At 40.6% G+C, this 23,120-nt stretch overlaps 1 protein-coding gene across 2 annotated transcripts in view; it reads left to right on the top strand.

The window, feature by feature from the left end:
* The window catches only part of TP53BP2 (tumor protein p53 binding protein 2), a 174,031-nt gene that overhangs the window by 111,229 nt on the left and 39,682 nt on the right, over nt 1-23,120 (top strand). For both annotated transcript variants that reach the window (XM_053712593.1, XM_053712592.1), the window contains exons 3-6: nt 6,757-6,870; nt 9,197-9,276; nt 9,669-9,770; nt 13,977-14,151. In XM_053712593.1, the coding sequence (XP_053568568.1) occupies nt 6,757-6,870; nt 9,197-9,276; nt 9,669-9,770; nt 13,977-14,151 (471 nt within the window). The remainder of the gene's footprint in view (nt 1-6,756; nt 6,871-9,196; nt 9,277-9,668; nt 9,771-13,976; nt 14,152-23,120) is intronic.

Here is a 23,120-nt window from a genome sequence, read left to right as displayed (position 1 = left end):
TCTTGTGATGGTATCAAGTCCACGGCCCGCCCTGTTTTTTAAGACAGGCATATATATATTTATTTTTAAACTTTCAGTCAGCACTGCACCCTATGGTTTCTCCTTTTTCTTCCTAGCCTTCGGTCGAATGACTGGGGGGTGGAGCTAAGGGGTGAGCTATATAGGCAGCTCTGCTGTGGGTGCTCTCTTTGCCACTTCCTGTAGGGGAGGAGAATATCCCACAAGTAAGGATGAATCCGTGGACTCGATACATCACAAGAGAAATAAATTTATCAGGTAAGCATAAATTATGTTTTTTGGTGCGAATCCAAAAGCTTCTCCTGGAGTAAAATCAGGATTCCTAGGATTTTGTCTTTTCTCCAAGAGGGATTGGAGAAAGGATTATCAGCTAGTTCCCTAAAGGAACAGATATCTGCTCTGTCTATTTTGTTGCACAAGCGTCTGGCAGATGTTCCAGACGTTGGGCCTTTTTGTCAAGCTTTAGTTAGAATTAAGCCTGTGTTTAAACCTATTGCTCTGCCATGGAGTCTAAATTTAGTTCTTAGAGTTCTTCAGGGGGTTCCGTCTGAACCCATGCATTCCATAGATATTAAGCTTTTATCTTGGAAAGTTTTGTTCCTAGTTGCTATCTCTTCAGCTCAAAGAGTTTCTGAACTATCTACATTACAATGTGACTCTCCTTATCTTGTGTTCCATGCTGATAAGGTGGTTTTGCGTACCAAGCCTGGGTTCCTACCTAAGGCTGTTACTAACAGGAATATCAATCAAGAAATTGTTGTTCCTTCTCTGTGTCCTAATTCTTCTTGTAAGAAGGAACGTCTGTTGCACAACTTGGACGTGGTTCGTGCTTTGAAATTTTATTTGCCGGCAACCAAAGATTTTCGTCAAACATCTTCTTTGTTTGTTATCTATTCTGGAAAGCGTAGGGGTCAAAGGCTACGGCGTCTTCTCTTTCCTTTTGGCTGAAAAGCATCATCCGTTTGGCTTATGAGACTGCTGGACAGGCTTTTAAAAATGATGCTTCTGTTGAACAGATTTGTAAGGCTGCGACTTGGTCGTCGCTTCATACCTTTTCAAAATTTTATAAATTTGATACTTTTGCTTCTTCGGAGGCTATTTTTGGGAGACAGGTTTTGCAAGCAGTGGTGCCTTCCGTTTAGGTTCCTGTCTTGTCCCTCCCTTCATCCATGTCCTAAAGCTTTGGTATTGGTATCCCACAAGTTAGGATCAATCCGTGGACTCGGTACATCATGCAAAAGAAAACAAAATTTATGCTTACCTGATAAATTTCTTTCTTTTGCGATGTAAACTTCAGTCACCTCTGCACCTTATAGTTTCTCCTTTTCTTCCTTGGCCTTCGTTCGAATGACTGGGGGGTGGAGTTAAGGGGGGAGCTATATAGACAGCTCTGCTGTGGTGCTCTCTTCGCTACTTCCTGTCAGGAACGACAATATCCCACAAGTTAGGATGAATCTGTGGACTTATCAGGTAATCATAAATTTTGTTTTTTCGTTCCTTTCGTAAATTTAGAGGTAAACCCTCCGCTTCCTCTTTGAAGCAGAAACTATCCAAGTCTACCTGGAAGTCTGGTCAGTCTTGGAACAAGGGGAAACAGTCTAAGAAGCCTGTGGCTGACTCCAAGTCGGCATGAAGGGTCGGCCCCCGATCCAGGAACGGATCTAGTAGGAGGCAGGCTGTCTCATTTTGCTCAGGCTTGGATATGAAATGTCCCAGACCTGTGGGCTGTGGAAATTGTATCTCAGGGGTACAAGATAGAATTCAAGACGTTTCCTCCCAGAGACAGGTTTCTTCTCTCAAGATTATCTGTAGACAAGATAAAGAGGCGTTCTTAAATTGTATCAAGGATCTTTTTCCCCTGGGAGTTATAGTTCCAGTTCCTCCACAGGAACAGGGTCTGGGATTTTATTCAAATCTGTTTATGGTTCCCAAGAAAGAGGGGACTTTCAGACCTATTTTAGACCTAAAGTGTTTAAACAAGTTCCTCAGAGTACCGTCCTTCAATATGGAGACTATACGTTCCATTCTTCCTTTTGGTTCAAGAGGGTGAGTTTATGACAACCATAGACTTAAAGGATGCGTACCTTCATGTTCCTATTCACCGGTTTCATCACAAGTTTCTAAGGTTTGCTTTTTTAGACAATCATTTCCAGTTTGTGGCTCTAACTTTCGCGCCTTGCCACAGCTCCCAGAATTTTTTTCAAAGGTCCCTGGGGCTCTTTTGGCAGTGATTTGGTCTCGGGCATTGCCGTTGCGCCTTATCTGGACGACATCCTTGTTCAGGCGCCGTCTTTTTCAACAAGCAAACTCTCATATGGAGATCTTGTTGTCGTTTCTTCGCTCCCACGGTTGGAAGGTAAATCTGAGAAAGAGTTCTCTGATTCCAGCCACAAGAGTAGTGTTTTTAGGGACCATAATAGACTCCCTACTAATGAAGATATTTCTGACAGAGGTCAGAAAAACAAAGATCTTTGACTCTTGTCTGGTCCTTCAGTCTTCTCCTCGGCTGTCAGTGGCTCTATGTATGGAGGTTATTGGTCTGATGGTAGCTTCCATGGACATCATTCAGTTTGCTCGGTTCCATCTCAGACCTCTGCAGTTATACATGTTAAGGCAATGGAACAGGGACTATGCGGATCTGTCTCCGCAAATAGTTTTGGATCTGGCAACGAGGGACTCTCTTCTGTGGTGGTTGTCTCAGGAACACCTCTCCCAGGGAACTTGCTTTCGCAGACCTTCCTGGGTGATCGTGACCACGAATGCGAGCCTTCTAGGTTGGGGAGCAATTTGGGGGTCATTAAAGACTCAGGGTCTTTGGACTCGGGAGGAGTCAGTTCTCCCTATAAACATTCTAGAACTGAGAGCGATTTTCAATGCTCTACTGGCCTGGCCTCAGTTAGCCTTAGCCCAGTTTATCAGGTTCCAGTCGGACAACTTATCAGTTGTGTACATCAACCACCAGAGGGGAACTCTGAGTTCCTTGGCCATGACCGAGGTGGCCCGGATAATCCAGTGGGCGGAATCTCACAACTGTTGTCTGTCTGCGATCCACATCCCAGGAATGGACAATTGGGAGGCAGATTTTCTGAGCCGACAGACCTCTCATCCGGGGGAGTGGAAACTCCATCCGGAAGTTTTTTCCAGTTTAATCCTCAATTGTGGTCAGCCAGAACTGGATCTCATGGCTTCTCGGCAGAATGCCAAGCTTCTGAGGTACGGCTCGAGGTCAAGGGATTCACAGGCTTTCTTGATAGATGCTTTGGCATTGCTCGGATCAAGCAGGAGAGGACGTTGGTGATATTCATAGCGCCGGCGTGGCCTCGCAGGATCTGGTATGCTGATCTAGTGGAAATGTCGTCTCTACCTCTGTGGAGACTCCCTCTGAGGAAGGACTTTCTACTTTAGGGTCCTTTTAATTCATCCAAATCTTGTTTCTCTGAAGCTGACCGCTTGGAGATTGAACGCTTGATTTTATCTAAGCGTGGGTTTTCAGAGTTGGTCATTGAGACCATTATTCAGGCTCGTAAGCCTGTGACATGAAAGATTTACTATAAGATATGGCGTAAATATCTGTATTGGTGTGAATCCAGAGGCTACTCTTGGAGTAGAGTCAGGATTCCTAGGATTTTGTCTTTTCTCCAGGAGGGTCTGGAGAAGGGTTTGTCAGCTAGTATTCTGAAAGGTCAGATTTCTGCGTTGTCTATTTTGTTGCATAAGCGTTTGGCGGATGCGCCAGACGTGCAATCTTTTTGTCAGGCCTTGGTTAGGATTAGGCCTGTGTTTAAGCCCGTAACTCCTCCATGGAGTCTTAACCTTGTTCTTAGAGTTTTACAGCGGGCTCCGTTTGAACCTATGCATTCCTTAGATATCAAGATGTTATCTTGGAAGGTTTTGTTTCTTGTTGCTATTTCTTCTGCTCTGAGAGTTTCGGAACTCTCGGCTCTGCAGTTTGATTCTCCTTATCTTATTTTTCATTCTGATAAGGTGGTTCTACGTACTAAATTAGGTTTCCTACCCAAGGTTGTTTCAAACAATAATATTAATCCGGAGATTGTGGTTCCTTCTTTGTGTCCAAATCCTTCTCCTAAGGAGCGTTTGCTGCACAACCTAGATGTTGTGCTTGCATTGAAGTTCTATCTTCAGGCGACTAAGGACTTTCGTCAGTCTTCTGCTTTGTTCGTTAGTTTTTCTGGGAAGCGCAAGTGTCAGAAAGCTACAGCTACTTCTTTCTCTTTATCTAAGGAGTATTATTCGTTTGGCCTATGAGACTGCTGGACAGCAACCTCCTGAGAATCGCTGCTCATTCCACGAGGGCTGTTTCTTCTTCCTGGGCATTTAAAAATGAAGCTTCTTTGGAACAGGTTTGCAAGGCTGCAACTTGGTCCTCTTTGCATACTTTTTCCAAGTTTGATAAATGTGATACTTTTGTCTCAGCTGAGGCTTCTTTTGGGAGAAGGGTTCTTCAAGCGGTGGTGCCTTCTGTTTAGGTCTACCTGTCTTGTCCCTCCCTTATCATCTGTGTCCTCTAGCTTGTGTATTGATTCCCACTAGTAAGTGATTATTCTGTGGACTCACCATATCTTAGGAAAGGAAAATATTATTTATGCTTACCTGATAAATGTATTTATTTCCGGATATGGTGAGTCCACGGCCCTCCCTTAATTTAAAGGACCAGTAAACACAGCAGATTTGCATAATCAACAAATGCAAGATAACAAGACAATACAATAGCATTTACTCTGAATTTCAAATGAGTAGTAGATTCTTTTCTAACACATTTTAAAGTTATATATATTTCCACTCCCCCTGTACCATGTGATAGCAATCAGCCAATCACAAATGCATATACGTATAGTCTGAGTTCTTGCACATGCTCAGTAGGAGCTGGTGACTCAAAAAAGTGTAAATATAAAAGACTGTGCACATTTTTTTTAATGGAAGTAAATTGGAAAGTTGTTTAAAATGACATGCTCTATCTGAATCATGAAAATTTAATAAAGCCTGAGTGTCCCTTTAAGACCATTATTTTTTCTAAAACCTCAGGCACCTCTACACTTTTGTGTTATCTTCTTTTTCCATTTTTCCTTCGGCCAAATGACTGGGGATTATGTGTAAGGGAAGTGACATATATAGCAGCTTTGCTGTAGTGCTCTTTGCCGCCTCCTGCTGGCCAGGAGTGATATTCCCACTAGTAATTCCGTGGACTCACCATCTCTGGAAAGAAAGAAATTTCAGGTAAGCATAAATTATATTTTATATAGCAACATATAGTGATATATAGTATTGTTAGTGTGCGCAGCTTTTGCTGTACCTTCTATGCCAGCCTATTCTTAGGTTGGTGGGAGCGTTCCCACGTCTTTGGAGACGGTAATCCATTTAGGGACAAGGTTATACATTTGTCAAGATATATAGACAATTTATTGTTTATTCTTGAGGGTAATGATGAGACTACAAATGCTTTTTGTGAATACTTAAAGGACCAGTCAACAGAGTAGATTTGCATAATCAACAAATGCAAGATAACAAGACAATGCAATAGCAGTTAGTCTGAACTTCAAATGAGTAGTGAATTTTTTTTCTGACAATTTTAAAAGTTATGTCTTTTTCCACTCCCCCTGTACCATGTGACAACCATCAGCCAATCACAAATGTATACACTTACCATGTGACGGCAATCAGCCATTCACAAATGCATACACACTTATTCTTGCACATGCTCAGTAGGAGCTGGTGAATCAAAAAGTTTAAATCTAAAAAGCCTGTGCACATTTTGTTAATGGAAGTAAATTGGAAAGTTGTTTAAAATTGCTGCTCTATCTGAATAATGAAAGTTTAAACCAAAACAAATGTGATATGTCCTTTTATAGGAGAGCATAATGAAAAATAAATTAATTTTTTTTAGATATCACTATAAGGGTCAATAATGATGAGTAAAATTGAAACGGTATTGTACAGGAAACTGGCAATACAACATTGGGATTTGACTCATGTCACCCCACAAATGTGTTCAAGGGGATTCCCAAAGAAGAATACATTAGAGCAAAATGTAATTGTACGACGGAAAATGAATATCAGGAACAAGCTAAAATAATCATTGAACGTCTTAAGGAAAGAGGAGATCAGGATATCATTTTAGAAAAAGCAAAAACACAAGTAGATCAAATACCAAGAAAAGATCTTATGAAATATAACAGAAATTGTAAACAGAGAAAATACTAAGCCAAGTTTCATCACAACATATAGCCTTGAGTATAGGGGTATATGTAACATTATAAGAGAGACCTTACCAATCCTATATACAGATCCTATTTTAAAACAAATTGTCCAAGAGGGATGTGATTTTATCCCCAGGAAAGGTAAAAAAATAAAAAAAATACATGTTGGCTTAAAGGCAGGAAAGGTTTCTATAAATGTAGGAGACCTATTTGCAAAACATGCAATTATGTTGAGGAAGGCAAAATGTTCAATTAGTCAGCTACAAGTTTAGAATATACTAACAAATTTTACATTACATGTGCGACTACACACGTAGTGTATTTATTAACTTGTCAAAACAGTACGTGGGGAAAAACTAAGATCTTTGAAGGATAGGTTTCGGCAGCATCTGTTTTATTCACACACTTTTTTTTTTATTATTATTGAGTAATTACAAAAATCAAAAAGCTATAATGCATATATTGCCATACTTAAGGCTTTTGGTCCTTATATTAACGTTCCAGTGATTATTTTGTGTTTCAGAGCGCCCTGTTGCTGATAATGAACGAATGTATGATGTACTGCAGAAGTATGGTGTGCAGAGGAAGGAAGTACGTTTCTACCTGCGCCATGACCGCCCTCCGTCCAGAGAATCAGGTTTGTCGCCCAGTTATTGCTCTTCAGCCAATTCATAAGCTGCTATTTTTCATATGTACATTTTTAAACCTAATTCACTTTTTTTTCAAATATGTGTTTGTAAAACACCCTTTCAAATTTTTAGTGACAAAAGTAAAAAATACCTTCATTCTTTTGGTGTATGGAATGCAGTATTTGTGCATTGCTGGACAAATCATATAAAAAGTTCTGCAACACATGATCATAATACTGACTTCAGTACAGATGTTTTTGAAATGTACGATTGGTTCTGTTGAATTATGAGCTTGGTAGATCTGAATGAACACTTGTACCCTGTACTTGAGGTTACGGTAGGACTTTCGCTTTGTGTTACTATACTTGGTACTTGTATCTTTTTTTATACTATACTGTGTTACTGTACAACTCTTGTTGTTCTCATAAGAACAACCAATGTGAAACTGGTTAGGTTTTGATTTCTATTTATAACATTCTACTTATTTGCAATAATGCAAGCATTTTTTGCATTTTGTTTTGATTTCACCGCTCTGCTTGTTCTCAGAAATGAACACAAGTCACTGAAGTTTTAAGTAGATTATTAAAAAAAATAATTAAAAATTGAAGAAGCAGCAAAGCACTCCTGTGAGCTAGCTGAACGCATTTGTAAGCCAATGAAAAGGGACATGCAAGTTCAGCCTCCAATCAGCAGCTAGCGCCTGAGCCTATCTAGATATGCTTTTCAACAAAGGATACCAAGAGAATGAAGCAAATTAGACAATAGAAGTAAATTGGAAAGTTGTTTAAAATTGTATTCTCTATCTGAATAATGAAACATAAATTTGGGGTTTTATTTCCCTTCAAGGCAGGTAGAGGTACTAAACATGCATTTGTGACCTGCAGAACTTTTCTATCAAAAGCAGTCTTAGAAGTGGCAAACGTGTCAAAATGGTAGAATTTGGTAAAGGTATGTTACAGATGATCAAGTATCTGCCTTGCAAACTGTGTAAATGAAGCTTCATTTCTAAAAGCCCAAGAGGTGGTGACTACTCTGGTAGAGTGAGCGGAAATTCGTGAAAGGGAAGACTTCCCTGCTACTAGGTATCCCACACAAATCCAAGCTCTAAGCCAAGGTGATTGCAGTAGCTTTCTCTCCCTTGCAAGGACCTGAGGAATGAATAAACAAGAAAACAAATTCTTCTAGGCATGAAGATAAAATTGCAATGCCCTTACTACATCCACGTTATGAAGTAATTTCTCTTTAATGCGTTTTTATTTTTTTGTGTGTACTGGACAGTGAGATGAAACTACAATATCCTTAATTATTTCAGAAGAATCAACCTTAGGAAGAAAAGGATAGAGGATAAAACTCAGATACTTTTCTGGCAAAGGAGATTGCTAAGATAACTTTTCCTATACAACAGTGGAATGTCCAGGCCATGCATAGGTTCAAACTGCTGAGCTTGAAGAACCCTCAAAGCCAAGTTGAGGTTCCACAGAGGGGAAGCAGGCCTGATAACCAGTCTTATCCTGACCAAGGGTTGAACAAAAGCTTCACTGTCATGAAGTCTTGATTTCTTCTTCTTATACAAAACTGAAAAAGCAGAAATTTGGCCTTTATGGGAACTGGCTAATAAACCCTTATTCAGATCATTCTGCAAAAATTTTATTTGTTTGAAAAGCATACCTAGATAGGCTTGGGAAATAGCTGCTGATTGGTGGCTTACTTTTGAGACACTGAATAGGAGGATACTTGCATCTTGGAATGCGTGAAATCATTTAGCGGACTTTAACCCTTCACTTAGCCTCCCCCCCTCCTTCTCTTTGATATATGTATGACTAAGGAATCATGGTAATGTAGGTATGATTAAAGCTCTGTTGTGTGGGGTGTTTTGCCTCCTCCTGTAGCACTGTACTATCTTTCTGATGGTACTATGTATACAAAAGTATTAAAATGTATATAAAACTACCTTTTTGTATTATGTCAAGTTTTTCCTAAATTACATAAGATATTGTTGTTTAAACTTTGTCCTATCTGTTACCACCATCCCCTCTCCAAGCTCTCCCATTTTACAGATGCAAATACATAAATATTCTGAAATCCAAAGATTTTTTGTCCCCAAGCAGTTTGGATAAAGGGTTTTGTACATTTGATAGATTTTATAGGAAGAAACGTATAAAGTTGTTACGATTCTTAATCCACAGCTTATTATCTTATAAAAGCCTTATAATATCTTATAATAGCCTTTAAATACATTTTTTTTTGCCACTTAAACATGCACTATCATTTCCTGTGTGTGTGTGTTTTTTTTGTGGGTTTTTTTTACCCTGTGTTTGATGTTTTCCATTTCAGTAACTACGCAGAGAGTGCATGACCAAAATGTAAAGAGGAACGGTGTGAAGGTCCCTACTGACAGAAGGATAGAAAACGGGGTATGTATAGCTGAAGGAATCCCCTTGTTCTGTGGGATACCTGTACATGTCATTCTTTCATCTGGAGTCGTCTTGTTGCAGGAGACAGACTAAAGATGGAGACTCCTGCTGAATTATTAAATTAACATTTTTTTTTTAATTTACTGAGAAAATGTAGTGTTAGAACAGTATAGTCACTAAGAAGACCTATAGGGTACCCTTGCACTTTAGTGTTATTTTTATTTCCTATTTTGTTGTAATAGGTGTATATATGTTTACACATGCATTATTTCCAAGAATGCTCTATGGGCCTTGCTGATATGATAGTATTGTTGTTGTTTGAGCAAGCTTTTATCCTGAACCAGAGGTTTTTTAAATTATGCATTGTAGTGATGTTATATTTTTTTATGCAGGTCAATGGTCCCAGAATGGATATGACTTTAGCTGAACTACAGGAAATGGCAGCACGTCAGCAGCAGCAGATAGAAGCCCAGCAATTAATGCTGGCCACAAAGGTAGATTGCTTGGTGTGGCGTTTCTTCTCTTTACATAAAATTGTTATGTACTGAATCTTTTACATATGGAGACTATCTTTCTCCATTGAAAATATCTAGAAATGTCTGAGTTTCTAAGTATTATATCATATTTCAAGTAGAATTTTTATTTTATTATTTTTATGTATATCCTATAATTTTAGAGGTGGTTTTTGACACCCACCTTTGTTTTTTAACCATCCAGGCTGCAGTGTTATGTCATATCTATTCATGTGCAATCCAGAACAAACCCCCCCCCCAAAAAAAAAACCAAAGGGTTATTGCTAATATACAGCATAGATTTGTAAGAAAAATATTTTAAGCACTTAGATAGGTAGCTTAGATACTGGGTGCCATCAGATTTATTTTGAATACTACTTTGTGCAGTAGGTTTGCAACCATTTATTCTAGAGGGAGTTTTTATTTATTTTTTAAATCTTACTGTGTCAGTTTTCATTTTTGAGCACACAATAATTACTGTTCTTAAAGGGACAGTAAAGTCCAAATTAAACTTTCATGATTCAGATAGGGAATTTTTATTTTTTAAACATCTTTCCAATTTTTACTTTTATCATCAAATTTGCTTTTACGCTTGGTATTCTTAATTGAAAGCTGAAGCTAGGTAGGCGAATTTCTAAGCCCTTGAAGGCCGTCTTTTATCTGAATCTAGAAAAACTAAGTGTGCGCTCAGCTATTACCCCTTGCTCCCTTGCTAATCAATCCTTCCCTAAGATTGATGGGAAATTATATTAAACACACAAAATATATAAGTAAGGGAGCGCTAATAAGCTCAGGAGTGTGGGAAGACAATAGATATGATAAGACTTGTAAAAAGTAACTAAAATGATATTTAATAAACAAACTTTTTTTTACAATAAAATTGTTTACAATAAAATTGGGACGTCTCCCTTAATTGATACCAATGTGTTTATCTCATAAAGTTATACTTAGCATGTGGTGTAATCAAAAAGTATATTCGAAAGTAAAATAAATCTAAAGTTGCGCAACAGAACATGTTAAAATTATAAGACAAATAATAACCACCTTAACACTGATACGAGTGTTTGAAATTTAAAATGTTCATCAACAAACTGATTGTGCCTAAAGTTAATTTAATGAGTTAATATCTTGAAGGTTGAATAACAGGCAGTCCTTATAGCAGGTATTTGAATATGCCACAGGTGAAAATTTCAATGTCACTATATACTGTGTTACTTCTCCGGTGTTTTATTCAACTTGTATCCTCTCCTGTGAACCAAGCGTAGCTGCGGTGATATTACCTTGTACTCCACTGAGTACTGGTTCAGGAACAGCTGTGCTGCTGCATGCTCCAGCGTGTTGAAAGCGGATTGATTACAACAAACGGCCGTTTGTGTTCCCTGTGTTTGTTAACTTCAAGGTCTTGCAGGGAAAAGTTGACTTCTGTGAAACACTTTCTTCAGTGCTGTCAATTAACTTCTGGTGGTCTCTGCTCAAACGTCAACGTGTTTCGCCCTAGTAGGGTCTTTATCAAGACGTGTTCCTCTGTGTGTTTAGTGGGCATTTAAATATCCCTCCTCTTCACTCTATTGGTCAGTTGTGATGTGTTGGTTTAGTCAGTTTTTTAAAGGGGTATTGTTCTAAAGCGGATTCCTCTATTCTATTGTAGTGAGGATGGTTAAGGTGGATTACTTTTTATGATGAGTTTTCAGACATAGATTAAAATTGTATCAGAAGCATAGTTAGAGAATACAATTTAGAAAATAAAGACATATATAGGAAATAACTTTGGGAGATCGACAACAATAGAAGGATTTATAGGCATATGTCAAATATTACACATATATTTTTGTTATTAATGATCTATTTAGAATTTTCTCGTTGTTCATTTCTATAGCTTGTATAAGTGATAGTGTGTAATGATAACATGGACTATGTATCGAATATATTATGCATATAAATGCTTCTTTTTTAGGTATTGAATATATATATATATATATATATATATATATATATATATTCTACTATATCTATAGATGTCAAACGATATGTCCGAAACTTAAATGTCAAGAATTTTTATTTATTTCAAATTTTAAAGTTTAGGTTACGTAATTATCAATGTAATAACAGCAGATTTAAGTAATTTTTTTACTACCGTATTTGTAATTATAATCTGTATACATTAAGTGTTTAGAAATGGAGAAATATCTAATTCCGAATTTAAACCTGACGGGAAGAGGGTCTGCATGTTGTAAATAAATTCTGCTTCTTTTTTTTTTTAAAAGTTTAGTCTCGAAATTTCCCCCTCTCCAATCGGGTTTAACCATTTTTTATTCCCCAAAATGTAAAATCTTTAAGGTTATGATGTTTTTCCCTAAAGTGGGTATAAAGGTGTGTTTCAAGGTTGCCTCTATCTATGCACGAAAGGTGTTCTCGTATATGTTCCCTTATGGTCCTGGTGGTCTCTCCTATGTACTGTCTATGACAGGAGTGTTGGATAATGTAGACTACTCCCTTATCCTGACATCTAATCATTTCTGTTATTTGATTTGTATAGCCATTTTGGCTTGACTCATTTTTTTTGCATACCTAAAAAAAAAAAAAAAAAAAGCATTTATATGCATGATATATTCGATACATAGTCCATGTTATCATTACACACTATCACTTATATAAGTTATATAAATGAACAACGAGAAAATTCTAAATAGATCATTAATAACAAATGTATGTGTAATATTTGACATGCCTATAAATCCTTCTATTGTTGTCGATCTCCCAAAGTTATTTCCTGTATATGTCTTTATTTTCTAAATTGTATTCTCTAACTATGCTTCTGATACATTTTTAATCTAACTATGTCTGAAACTCCTCATAAAAGTAGTCCACCTTAACCATCCTCACTACAATAGAATAGAGGAATCCGCTTTAGAACAATACCACCTTTAAAAAACTGACTAAACCAACACATCACAACTGACCAATAGAGTGAAGAGGAGGGATATTTAAATGCCCACTTAACGCACAGAGGAACACGTCTTGATAAAGACCCTACTAGGGCGAAACGCGTTGACGTTTGAGCAGAGACCACCAGAAGTTAATTGACAGCACTGAAGAAAGTGTTTCACAGAAGTCAACTTTTCCCTGCAAGACCTTGAAGTTAACAAACACAGGGAACACAAACGGCCGTTTGTTGTAATCAATCCGCTTTCAACACGCTGGAGCGTGCAGCAGCACAGCTGTTCCGGAACCAGTACTTAGTGGAGTACGAGGTAATATCACCGCAGCTACGCTTGGTTCACAGGAGAGGATACAAGCCGAATAAAACACTGGAGAAGTAACACAGTAAGCCTGTTCTTGACACTATAAGTGTCCGAAGATCCCGGTAAGCCAAGTTCTTTACTTTTAACCGACACATGAAAGTGTACATTAACTTATTGGTCAGAACAACTTCTAATGCCTAATATATAAACACAGGGACATTGAAATTTTCTCCTGTGGCATATTCAAATACCTGCTATAAGGACTGCCTATCTGTTATTCAACCTTCAAGATATTAACTCATTAAATGAACTTTGGGCACAATCAGTTTGTTAATGAACGTTTTAAATTTCACTCGTATCAGTGTTAAGGTGGTTATTATTTGTCTTATAATTTTAACATATTCTGTTGCGCAACTTTAGATTTATTTTACTTTCGAATATACTTGATTACACCACATGCTAAGTATAACTTTATGAGATAGACACATTGGTATCAATTAAGGGAGACGTCCCAATTTTATTGTAATATTTTTTTTCTGTTTATTAAATATCATTTTAGTTACTTTTTACAAGTCTTATCATATCTGTTGTCTTCCCACACTCCTGAGCTTATTAGCGCTCCCTTACTTATACATTCGTGCGTCTTTTATCTGAATTCATTTGACAGTTTTTCACAGCTATAGGACATTAGTTCATGTGTGCCATATAGATTACATGCTCATGCACATGAAGTTATTTAAGAGTCAGCACTAATTGCCTGAAATGCATGTCTGTCAAAATAACTGAAATAAGGTGGCAGTCTGCAGAGGGTTAGGTACAAGGTAATCACAGAGGTAGAAAGTATATTAATATAACAGTGTTGGTTATACAAAACTGGGGAATTGTGAATAAAGGGATTATCTATCTTTTTAAACAATAACGTTTTGGTGTTTACTGTCCCTTGAAGGAGCAGAGACTGAAGTACTTGAAGCAACATGATCAGAAACAACAACAGCAAGCAAGTGAGCAAGAGAAGCTTAAAAGATTGAGAGAAATTGCAGATAATCAAGAGGCCAAGCTTAAGAAAGTGCGAGCACTTAAGGGACACGTGGAGCAGAAAAGATTGAGTAATGGTAGATTAGGTAATATACTCAAATAGATTTAATATCTATTGTATAACTACTCTTCCTCTAAAAACATTGTTTAGAAAAAAAATGTTTCCATCTGAGACGCACCCACACGCCCGCACCCACATGTTTTTTTTTCTCTTGCAAGGTGTATCCAGTCCACGGATTCATCCTTTACTTGTGGGATATTCTCATTCCCTACAGGAAGTAGCAAAGAGAGCACACAGCAAAGCTGTCCATATAGCTCCCCCTCTAGCTCCACCCCCCAGTCATTCTCTTTGCTGGCTCTAAGCACTAGGGTCTCTCTCGGGAGTGTAAAGTGAATGTGGTGTTAGAAGCGAGGGATTTGATGTCTGAGGGAGAAGTCTCTGATTCAGGAAAGTACCTAGAGGTCCCTGTTTACACGGATGCGTTTCCGGTCCCTAAGAGGATTGCGGATATCGTTACTAGGGAGTGGGATAGGCCAGGTGTCCCTTTTGTCCCCCCTCCTGTTTTTAAGAAAAAGTTCCCCATATCTGACCCCATGCGGGACTCGTGGCAGACGGTCCCTAAGGTGGAGGAGGCTGTTTCTACACTAGCTAAACGCACAACCATACCAAGTTGTGCTTTTAAAGACCCTATGGATAAAAAATTAGAGGGTTTACTTAAGAAATTTTTTGTTCAACAAGGTTTTCTTCTCCAACCTATTGCCTGCATTATTCCTGTAACTACTGCAGCTGCTTTCTGGTTTGAGGCGCTGGAAGACTCGCTCCAGACGGAGACCTCATATGAGGAAATTATGGATAGAATTAAAGCTCTAAAGCTAGCTAATTCTTTTTTCACTGACGTCACTTTCCGAATAGCTAAATTAGCGGCAAAAAAAATTCAGGTTTCGCCATTTTGGCGCGCAGGGCGCTATGGCTAAAGTCCTGGTCGGCCGATGTGTCTTCTAAATCCAAGCTTTTGAACATTCCTTTCAAAGGGAAGACCCTATTCGGGCCTGAATTGAAAGAGATTATTTCAGATATCACCGGGGGAAAAGGCCATTCACCGGGGGAAAAGGCCATGCTCTCCCTCAGGACAAAGCCTTTAAAACACAGAACAAAGCTAATTTTCGTTCCTTTCACAATTTCAGGAACGGCCCCGCTTCATCCTCTCCGGCTGCAAAGCAAGAGGGTAACGCTTCACAGCCCAAGGCAAACTGGAAACCTTACCAGGGCTGGAATAAGGGTAAACAGGCCAAAAAGCCTGCAGCTGCCACCAAGACAGCATGAAGGGGTAGCCCCCGATCCGGGACCGGATCTAGTAGGGGGCAGACTCTCTCTCTCTTCGCTCATGCCTGGGCAAGAGATGTACACGATCCTTGGGCATTAGAGATTGTAGCACAGGGATATCTTCTAGAATTCAAGGACTCTCCTCCAAGGGGAAGGTTCCACATTTCTCGTCTGTCTACAGATCAGACAAAGAAAGAGGCATTTTTACGCTGTGTAGAAGATCTGCAATTGGAACTGGGTGGATTACTCCCATTGTATGTAGAACAAGGACTGGGGTTTTACTCAAACCTGTTTGTGGTTCCCAAAAAAAAAAAAGGAACTTTCAGACCAATCCTGGATCTCAAAATTCTAAACAAATTCCTCAGAGTCCCATCATTCAAGATGGAGACCATTCGGACAATCTTACCAATGATCCAGGAGGGTCAATATATGACTACCGTGGATCTAAAGGATGCGTATCTGCACATTCCTATCCAAAAAGATCATCACCAGTTTCTCAGGTTCGCCTTTCTGGACAAGCATTTTCAGTTTGTGGCTCTTCCTTTTGGGTTGGTCACTGCTCCCAGAATTTTCACAAAGGTGCTAGGGTCCCTCCTGGCGGTTCTAAGACCACGGGGCATAGCAGTGGTGCCTTACCTAGACGACATCTTAATTCAGGCGTCAACTTTCCAAAGAACCAAGTCTCACACAGAGATTGTATTGGCCTTTCTGAGGTCTCACGGGTGGAAGGTGAACATCAAAAAGAGTTCTCTCTCCCCCCTCACAAGAGTTCCATTCCTAGGAACCCTGATAGACTCGGTAGAAATGAAAATATTTCTGACGGAGGTCAAAAAGCTAAAACTCTTAACTACTTGCCGAGCTCTTAATTCCATTCCTCGGCCATCTGTGGCTCAGTGCATGGAGACAATTGGACTAATGGTTGCGGCAATGGACATAGTCCCTTTTGCTCGGATACACCTCAGACCACTGCAACTATGCATGCTCAAACAGTGGAATGGGGATTATGCAGATTTGTCTCCTCAAATTCAGTTGGACCAGGAGACCAGAGATTCTCTTCTCTGGTGGTTGTCTCAGGATCACCTGTCTCAGGGAATATGTTTCCGCAGGCCAGAGTGGATCATCGTAACGACAGACGCCAGTCTGTTAGGCTGGGGTGCGGTCTGGGACTCCCTGAAAGCTCAGGGCTTATGGTCTCGGGAAGAAACTCTTCTCCCGATTAAACATTCTGGAACTGAGGGCGATATTAAACGCTCTTCAGGCATGGCCTCAACTAGCGGCGGCCAAATTCATCAGATTTCAGTCGGACAACATCACGGCTGTAGCTTACGTCAATCATCAGGGGGAAACAAAGAGTTCCCTAGCGATTACGGAAGTAACCAAAATAATCAGGTGGGCGGAGGATTACTCCTGCCATCTCTCAGCAATTCATATCCCAGGAGTAGACAACTGGGAGGCGGATTTTCTAAGTCGTCAGACTTTTCACCCGGGGGAGTGGGAACTCCACCCGGAGGTATTTGCCCAGCTGACTCGGTTATGGGGCACCCCAGAGTTGGATCTGATGGTGTCCCGTCAGAACACCAAACTTCCTCTCTACGGGTCCAGGTCCCGGGATCCCAAGGCGTTATTGATAGATGCTCTAGCAGCGCCTTGGTCCTTCAATCTGGCTTATGTTTTTCCACCGTTTCCTCTCCTCCCGCGTCTGGTTGCCAGAATCAAGCAGGAGAAGGCTTTGGTGATTCTGATAGCGCCTGCGTGGCCACGCAGGACTTGGTATGCAGACCTAGTGGACATGTCATCTGTCCCACCATGGACACTGCCAATGAGGCAGGATCTTCTAATACAGGGTCCGTTCAAGCATCCAAATTTAGTTTCTCTACGTCTGACTGCTTGGAGATTGAACGCTTAATTCTATCAAAGCGTGGGTTCTCTGAGTCAGTTATAGATACTCTGATTCAGGCTAGAAAGCCTGTCACCAGGAAAATCTACCATAAGATATGGCGGAAATATCTTTGTTGGTGTGAATCCAAGGGTTACTCATGGAGTAAGATTAGGATTCCCAGGATATTGTCCTTTCTCCAAGAAGGACTGGAGAAAGGATTGTCAGCTAGTTCCTTAAAAGGACAAATATCTGCTTTGTCTATCCTGTTACACAAGCGTCTGGCAGAGGTACCAGACGTTCAAGCGTTTGCTCAGGCTTTAGTCAGAATCAAGCCTGTCTATAAACCTGTGGCTCCGCCATGGAGTTTGAATCTAGTTCTTTCAGTTCTTCAAGGGGTTCCGTTTGAACCTTTACATTTCATAGACATTAAGTTGTTATCTTGGAAAGTTTTGTTTCTTCTGTTATGTGTGATCAGTCCACGGGTCATCATTACTTCTGGGATATAACTCCTCCCCAACAGGAAATGCAAGAGGATTCACCCAGCAGAGCTGCATATAGCTCCTCCCCTCTACGTCACTCCCAGTCATTCTCTTGCACCCAACGACTAGATAGGATGTGTAAGAGGACTATGGTGATTATTCTTAGTTTTTATGACTTCAATCAAAAGTTTGTTATTTTACAATGGCACCGGAGTGTGTTATTGCCTCTCTGGCAGAGTTTGAAGAAGAATCTACCAGAGTTTTACTATGATTTTAGCCGGAGTCGTTAAGATCATATTGCTGTTCTCGGCCGTCTGAGGAGAGGTAAAGCTTCAGATCAGGGGACAGCGGGCAGATGAATCTGCATAGAGGTATGTAGCAGTTTTTATTTTCTGACAATGGAATTGATGAGAAAATCCTGCCATACCGATAATATGTCATGTATGTATACTTTACTCACTGGAATTACTCTGTGAAAAGTACATTAAACCTTTAATAGGTATTAATTATGTTAAACGTTTTTGCTGGAATGTAGATTCGTTTGCATTTACTGAGGTACTGAGTGAATATATGTTTGGGCACTATTTTTCCACTTGGCAGTTGCTTATTCTAATTGTGACAGTTTCGTTTCTCTCTCACTGCTGTGTGTGAGGGGGAGGGGCCGTTTTTTTGGCGCTCTTTGCTACGCATCAAAAATTTCCAGTCAGTTACTCATTGTATTTCCTGCATGATCCGGTTCATCTCTACAGAACTCAGGGGTCTTCAAAACTTCTTTTGAGGGAGGTAGATTCTCTCAGCAGAGCTGTGAGACTTATATATGACTGTGATAAAAAACGTTACTCAGTAATTTTTTTTATGCTTTCAGATTTAATGATTTTGCTTTGCTAATGGGAACAGACCTTTGCTAAATTGTGTTAAGGATTGATGCTATAACTGTTTTTCAGTTCGTTATTTCAACTGTCATTTAATCGTTTAGTGCTTCTTTGAGGCACAGTACGTTTTTTGTTAAATAAGACTGTAGCCAAGTTGCAAGTTTAATTGCGAGTGTGTTAAACATGTCTGATTCAGAGGAAGATACCTGTGTCATTTGTTCCAATGCCAAGGTGGAGCCCAATAGAAATTTATGTACTAACTGTATTGATGCTACTTTAAATAAAAGCCAATCTGTACAAATTGAACAAATTTCACCAAACAGCGAGGGGAGAGTTATGCCGACTAACTCACCTCACGTGTCAGTACCTGCATCTTCCGCCCGGGAGGTGCGTGATATTGTTGCGCCCAGTACATCTGGGCGGCCATTACAGATAACATTACAAGATATGGCCACTGTTATGACTGAAGTTTTGGCTAAATTACCAGAACTAAGAGGCAAGCGTGATCACTCTGGGGTGAGAACAGAGTGCGCTGATAATACTAGGGCTATGTCTGATACTGCGTCACAGCTTGCAGAGCACGAGGACGGAGAGCTTCATTCTGTGGGTGACGGTTCTGATCCAAACAGATTGGATTCAGATATTTCAAATTTTAAGTTTAAACTGGAGAACCTCCGGGTATTACTAGGGGAGGTTTTAGCGGCTCTGAATGATTGTAACACAGTTGCAATACCAGAGAAAATGTGTAGGTTGGATAAATACTTTGCGGTACCGGCGAGTACTGATGTTTTTCCTATACCTAAGAGACTTACTGAAATTGTTGCTAAGGAGTGGGATAGACCCGGTGTGCCATTCTCACCCCCTCCAATATTTAGAAAAATGTTCCCAATAGACACCACCACACGGGACTTATGGCAAACGGTCCCTAAGGTGGAGGGAGCAGTTTCTACCTTAGCTAAGCGTACCACTATCCCGGTTGAGGATAGCTGTGCTTTTTCAGATCCAATGGATAAAAAACTAGAGGGTTACCTTAAGAAAATGTTTGTTCAACAAGGTTTTATATTGCAACCCCTTGCATGCATCGCGCCGGTCACGGCTGCTGCAGCATTCTGGATTGAATCTCTGGAAGAGAACATTAGTTCAGCTACGCTGGACGATATTACGGACAGGCTTAGAGTCCTTAAACTAGCTAATTCTTTCATTTCAGAAGCCGTAGTACATTTAACTAAGCTTACGGCTAAGAATTCAGGATTCGCCATTCAGGCACGCAGAGCACTGTGGCTAAAATCCTGGTCAGCTGATGTTACTTCTAAATCTAAATTGCTTAATATACCTTTCAAGGGGCAGACCTTATTCGGGCCCGGGTTGAAGGAGATTATCGCTGACATTACAGGAGGTAAAGGCCATGCCCTACCTCAGGACAAAGCCAAAGCTAAGACTAGACAGTCTAATTTTCGTTCCTTTCGTAATTTCAAAGCAGGAGCAGCATCAACTTCCTCTGCACCAAAACAGGAAGGAGCTGTTGCTCGCTACAGACAAGGCTGGAGACCTAATCAGTCCTGGAACAAGGGCAAGCAGGCCAGGAAACCTGCTGCTGCCCCTAAGACAGCATGAATCGAGGGCCCCCGATCCGGGACCGGATCTGGTGGGGGGCAGACTTTCTCTTTTCGCCCAGGCTTGGGCAAGAGATGTTCAGGATCCCTGGGCGCTAGAGATCATATCTCAGGGATACCTTCTGGACTTCAAATCTTCTCCCCCAAGAGGGAGATTTCATCTGTCAAGGTTGTCAACAAACCAGATAAAGAAAGAAGCGTTTCTACGCTGCGTACAAGATCTTTTATTAATGGGAGTGATCCATCCGGTTCCGCGGTCGGAACAAGGACAAGGGTTTTACTCAAATCTGTTTGTAGTTCCCAAAAAAGAGGGAACTTTCAGGCCAATCTTGGATTTAAAGATCCTAAACAAATTCCTAAGAGTTCCATCGTTCAAAATGGAAACTATTCGGACAATTTTACCCATGATCCAAAGAGGTCAGTACATGACCACAGTGGATTTAAAGGATGCTTACCTTCACATACCGATTCACAAAGATCATTACCGGTATCTAAGGTTTGCCTTTCTAGACAAGCATTACCAATTTGTAGCTCTTCCATTCGGATTGGCTACGGCTCCAAGAATCTTCACAAAGGTTCTGGGTACTCTTCTAGCGGTTCTAAGACCGCGAGGAATTTCGGTAGCTCCATACCTGGACGACATTCTGATTCAAGCTCCAAGCTTTCAAACTGCCAAGTCTCATACAGAGTTAGTACTGGCATTTCTAAGGTCGCATGGATGGAAGGTGAACGAAAAGAAGAGCTCTCTCTTTCCACTCACAAGAGTTCCTTTCTTGGGGACTCTGATAGATTCTGTAGAAATGAAGATTTACCTGACAGAAGACAGGTTAACAAAGCTTCAAAATGCATGCCGTGTCCTTCATTCCATTCAACACCCGTCAGTAGCTCAATGCATGGAGGTGATCGGCTTAATGGTAGCGGCAATGGACATAGTACCTTTTGCTCGCCTACATCTCAGACCTCTGCAATTGTGCATGCTAAGTCAGTGGAATGGGGATTACTCAGATTTGTCCCCTACTCTGAACCTGGATCAAGAGACCAGAAATTCTCTTCTATGGTGGCTTTCTCGGCCACATCTGTCCAGGGGGATGCCATTCAGCAGGCCAGACTGGACAATTGTAACAACAGACGCCAGCCTACTAGGTTGGGGCGCTGTCTGGAATTCTCTGAAGACTCAGGGATTATGGAATCAGGAGGAGAGCCTCCTTCCAATAAACATTCTGGAATTGAGAGCAGTTCTCAATGCCCTTCTGGCTTGGCCCCAGTTATCAACTCGGGGGTTCATCAGGTTTCAGTCGGACAACATCACGACTGTGGCTTACATCAACCATCAGGGAGGGACAAGAAGCTCCCTAGCAATGATGGAAGTATCAAAGATAATTCGCTGGGCAGAGTCTCACTCGTGCCACCTGTCAGCAATCCACATCCCGGGAGTGGAGAACTGGGAGGCGGATTTCTTGAGTCGTCAGACTTTTCATCCGGGAGAGTGGGAACTTCATCCGGAGGTCTTTGCCCAAATACTTCGACGTTGGGGCAAACCACAAATAGATCTCATGGCGTCTCGTCAGAACGCCAAACTTCCTCGCTACGGGTCCAGATCCAGGGATCCGGAAGCAGTTATGATAGATGCCTTGACAGCACCATGGACCTTCAGGATGGCTTATGTGTTTCCACCCTTCCCGATGCTTCCTCGATTGATTGCCAGAATCAAACAGGAGAGAGCATCAGTGATTCTAATAGCACCTGCATGGCCACGCAGGACTTGGTATGCAGATCTAGTGGACATGTCATCCTGTCCGCCTTGGTCTCTACCTCTAAGACAGGACCTTCTGATTCAGGGTCCATTCAAATATCAAAACCTAACTTCTCTGAAGCTGACTGCTTGGAAATTGAACGCTTGATCTTATCAAAGCATGGTTTTTCTGAGTCAGTTATTGATACCTTAATACAGGCTAGGAAGCCTGTTACTAGAAGGATTTACCATAAAATATGGCGTAAATACTTATACTGGTGCGAATCCAAAGGTTACTCTTGGAGTAAGGTTAGGATTCCTAGGATATTGTCTTTTTTCTACAAGAAGGTTTAGATAAGGGTTTATCGGCTAGTTCTTTAAAGGGACAGATCTCAGCTCTGTCCATTTTGTTGCACAAGCGTCTGTCAGAAAATCCAGACGTCCAGGCTTTTTGTCAAGCTTTAGCTAGGATCAAGCCTGTATTTAAAACTGTTGCTCCACCATGGAGTTTAAACCTGGTTCTTAACGTTTTACAAGGAGTTCCGTTTGAACCCCTTCATTCCATTGACATTAAACTGTTATCTTGGAAAGTTCTATTTTTAATGGCTATTTCTTCGGCTCGGAGAGTCTCTGAGTTATCAGCTCTACATTGTGATTCTCCTTATTTGATTTTTCATTCGGATAAGGTAGTTCTGCGTACAAAACCTGGGTTCTTACCTAAGGTAGTCACTAACAGGAATATCAATCAAGAGATCGTTGTTCCTTCCTTGTGTCCGAATCCTTCTTCAAAGAAGGAACGTCTTCTGCACAATCTGGATGTAGTTCGTGCCCTCAAGTTCTATTTGCAGGCAACTAAGGAATTTCGACAAACGTCTTCCCTGTTTGTCGTGTACTCTGGGCAGAGGAGAGGTCAAAAGGCTTCGGCTACTTCTCTCTCCTTCTGGCTTCGTAGTATAATTCGTTTAGCCTATGAGACTGCTGGACAGCAGCCTCCTGAAAGAATTACAGCTCATTCTACTAGAGCTGTGGCTTCCACTTGGGCCTTTAAGAATGAGGCCTCTGTTGAACAGATTTGCAAGGCTGCAACTTGGTCTTCGCTCCATACTTTTTCCAAATTTTACAAATTTGACACTTTTGCTTCTTCGGAGGCTATTTT

Source organism: Bombina bombina, chromosome 4 (genome assembly GCF_027579735.1).
Source record: "Bombina bombina isolate aBomBom1 chromosome 4, aBomBom1.pri, whole genome shotgun sequence".
Taxonomy (NCBI): Eukaryota; Metazoa; Chordata; class Amphibia; order Anura; family Bombinatoridae; genus Bombina; species Bombina bombina.
This window is presented reverse-complemented; position numbering and strand designations above follow the sequence as displayed.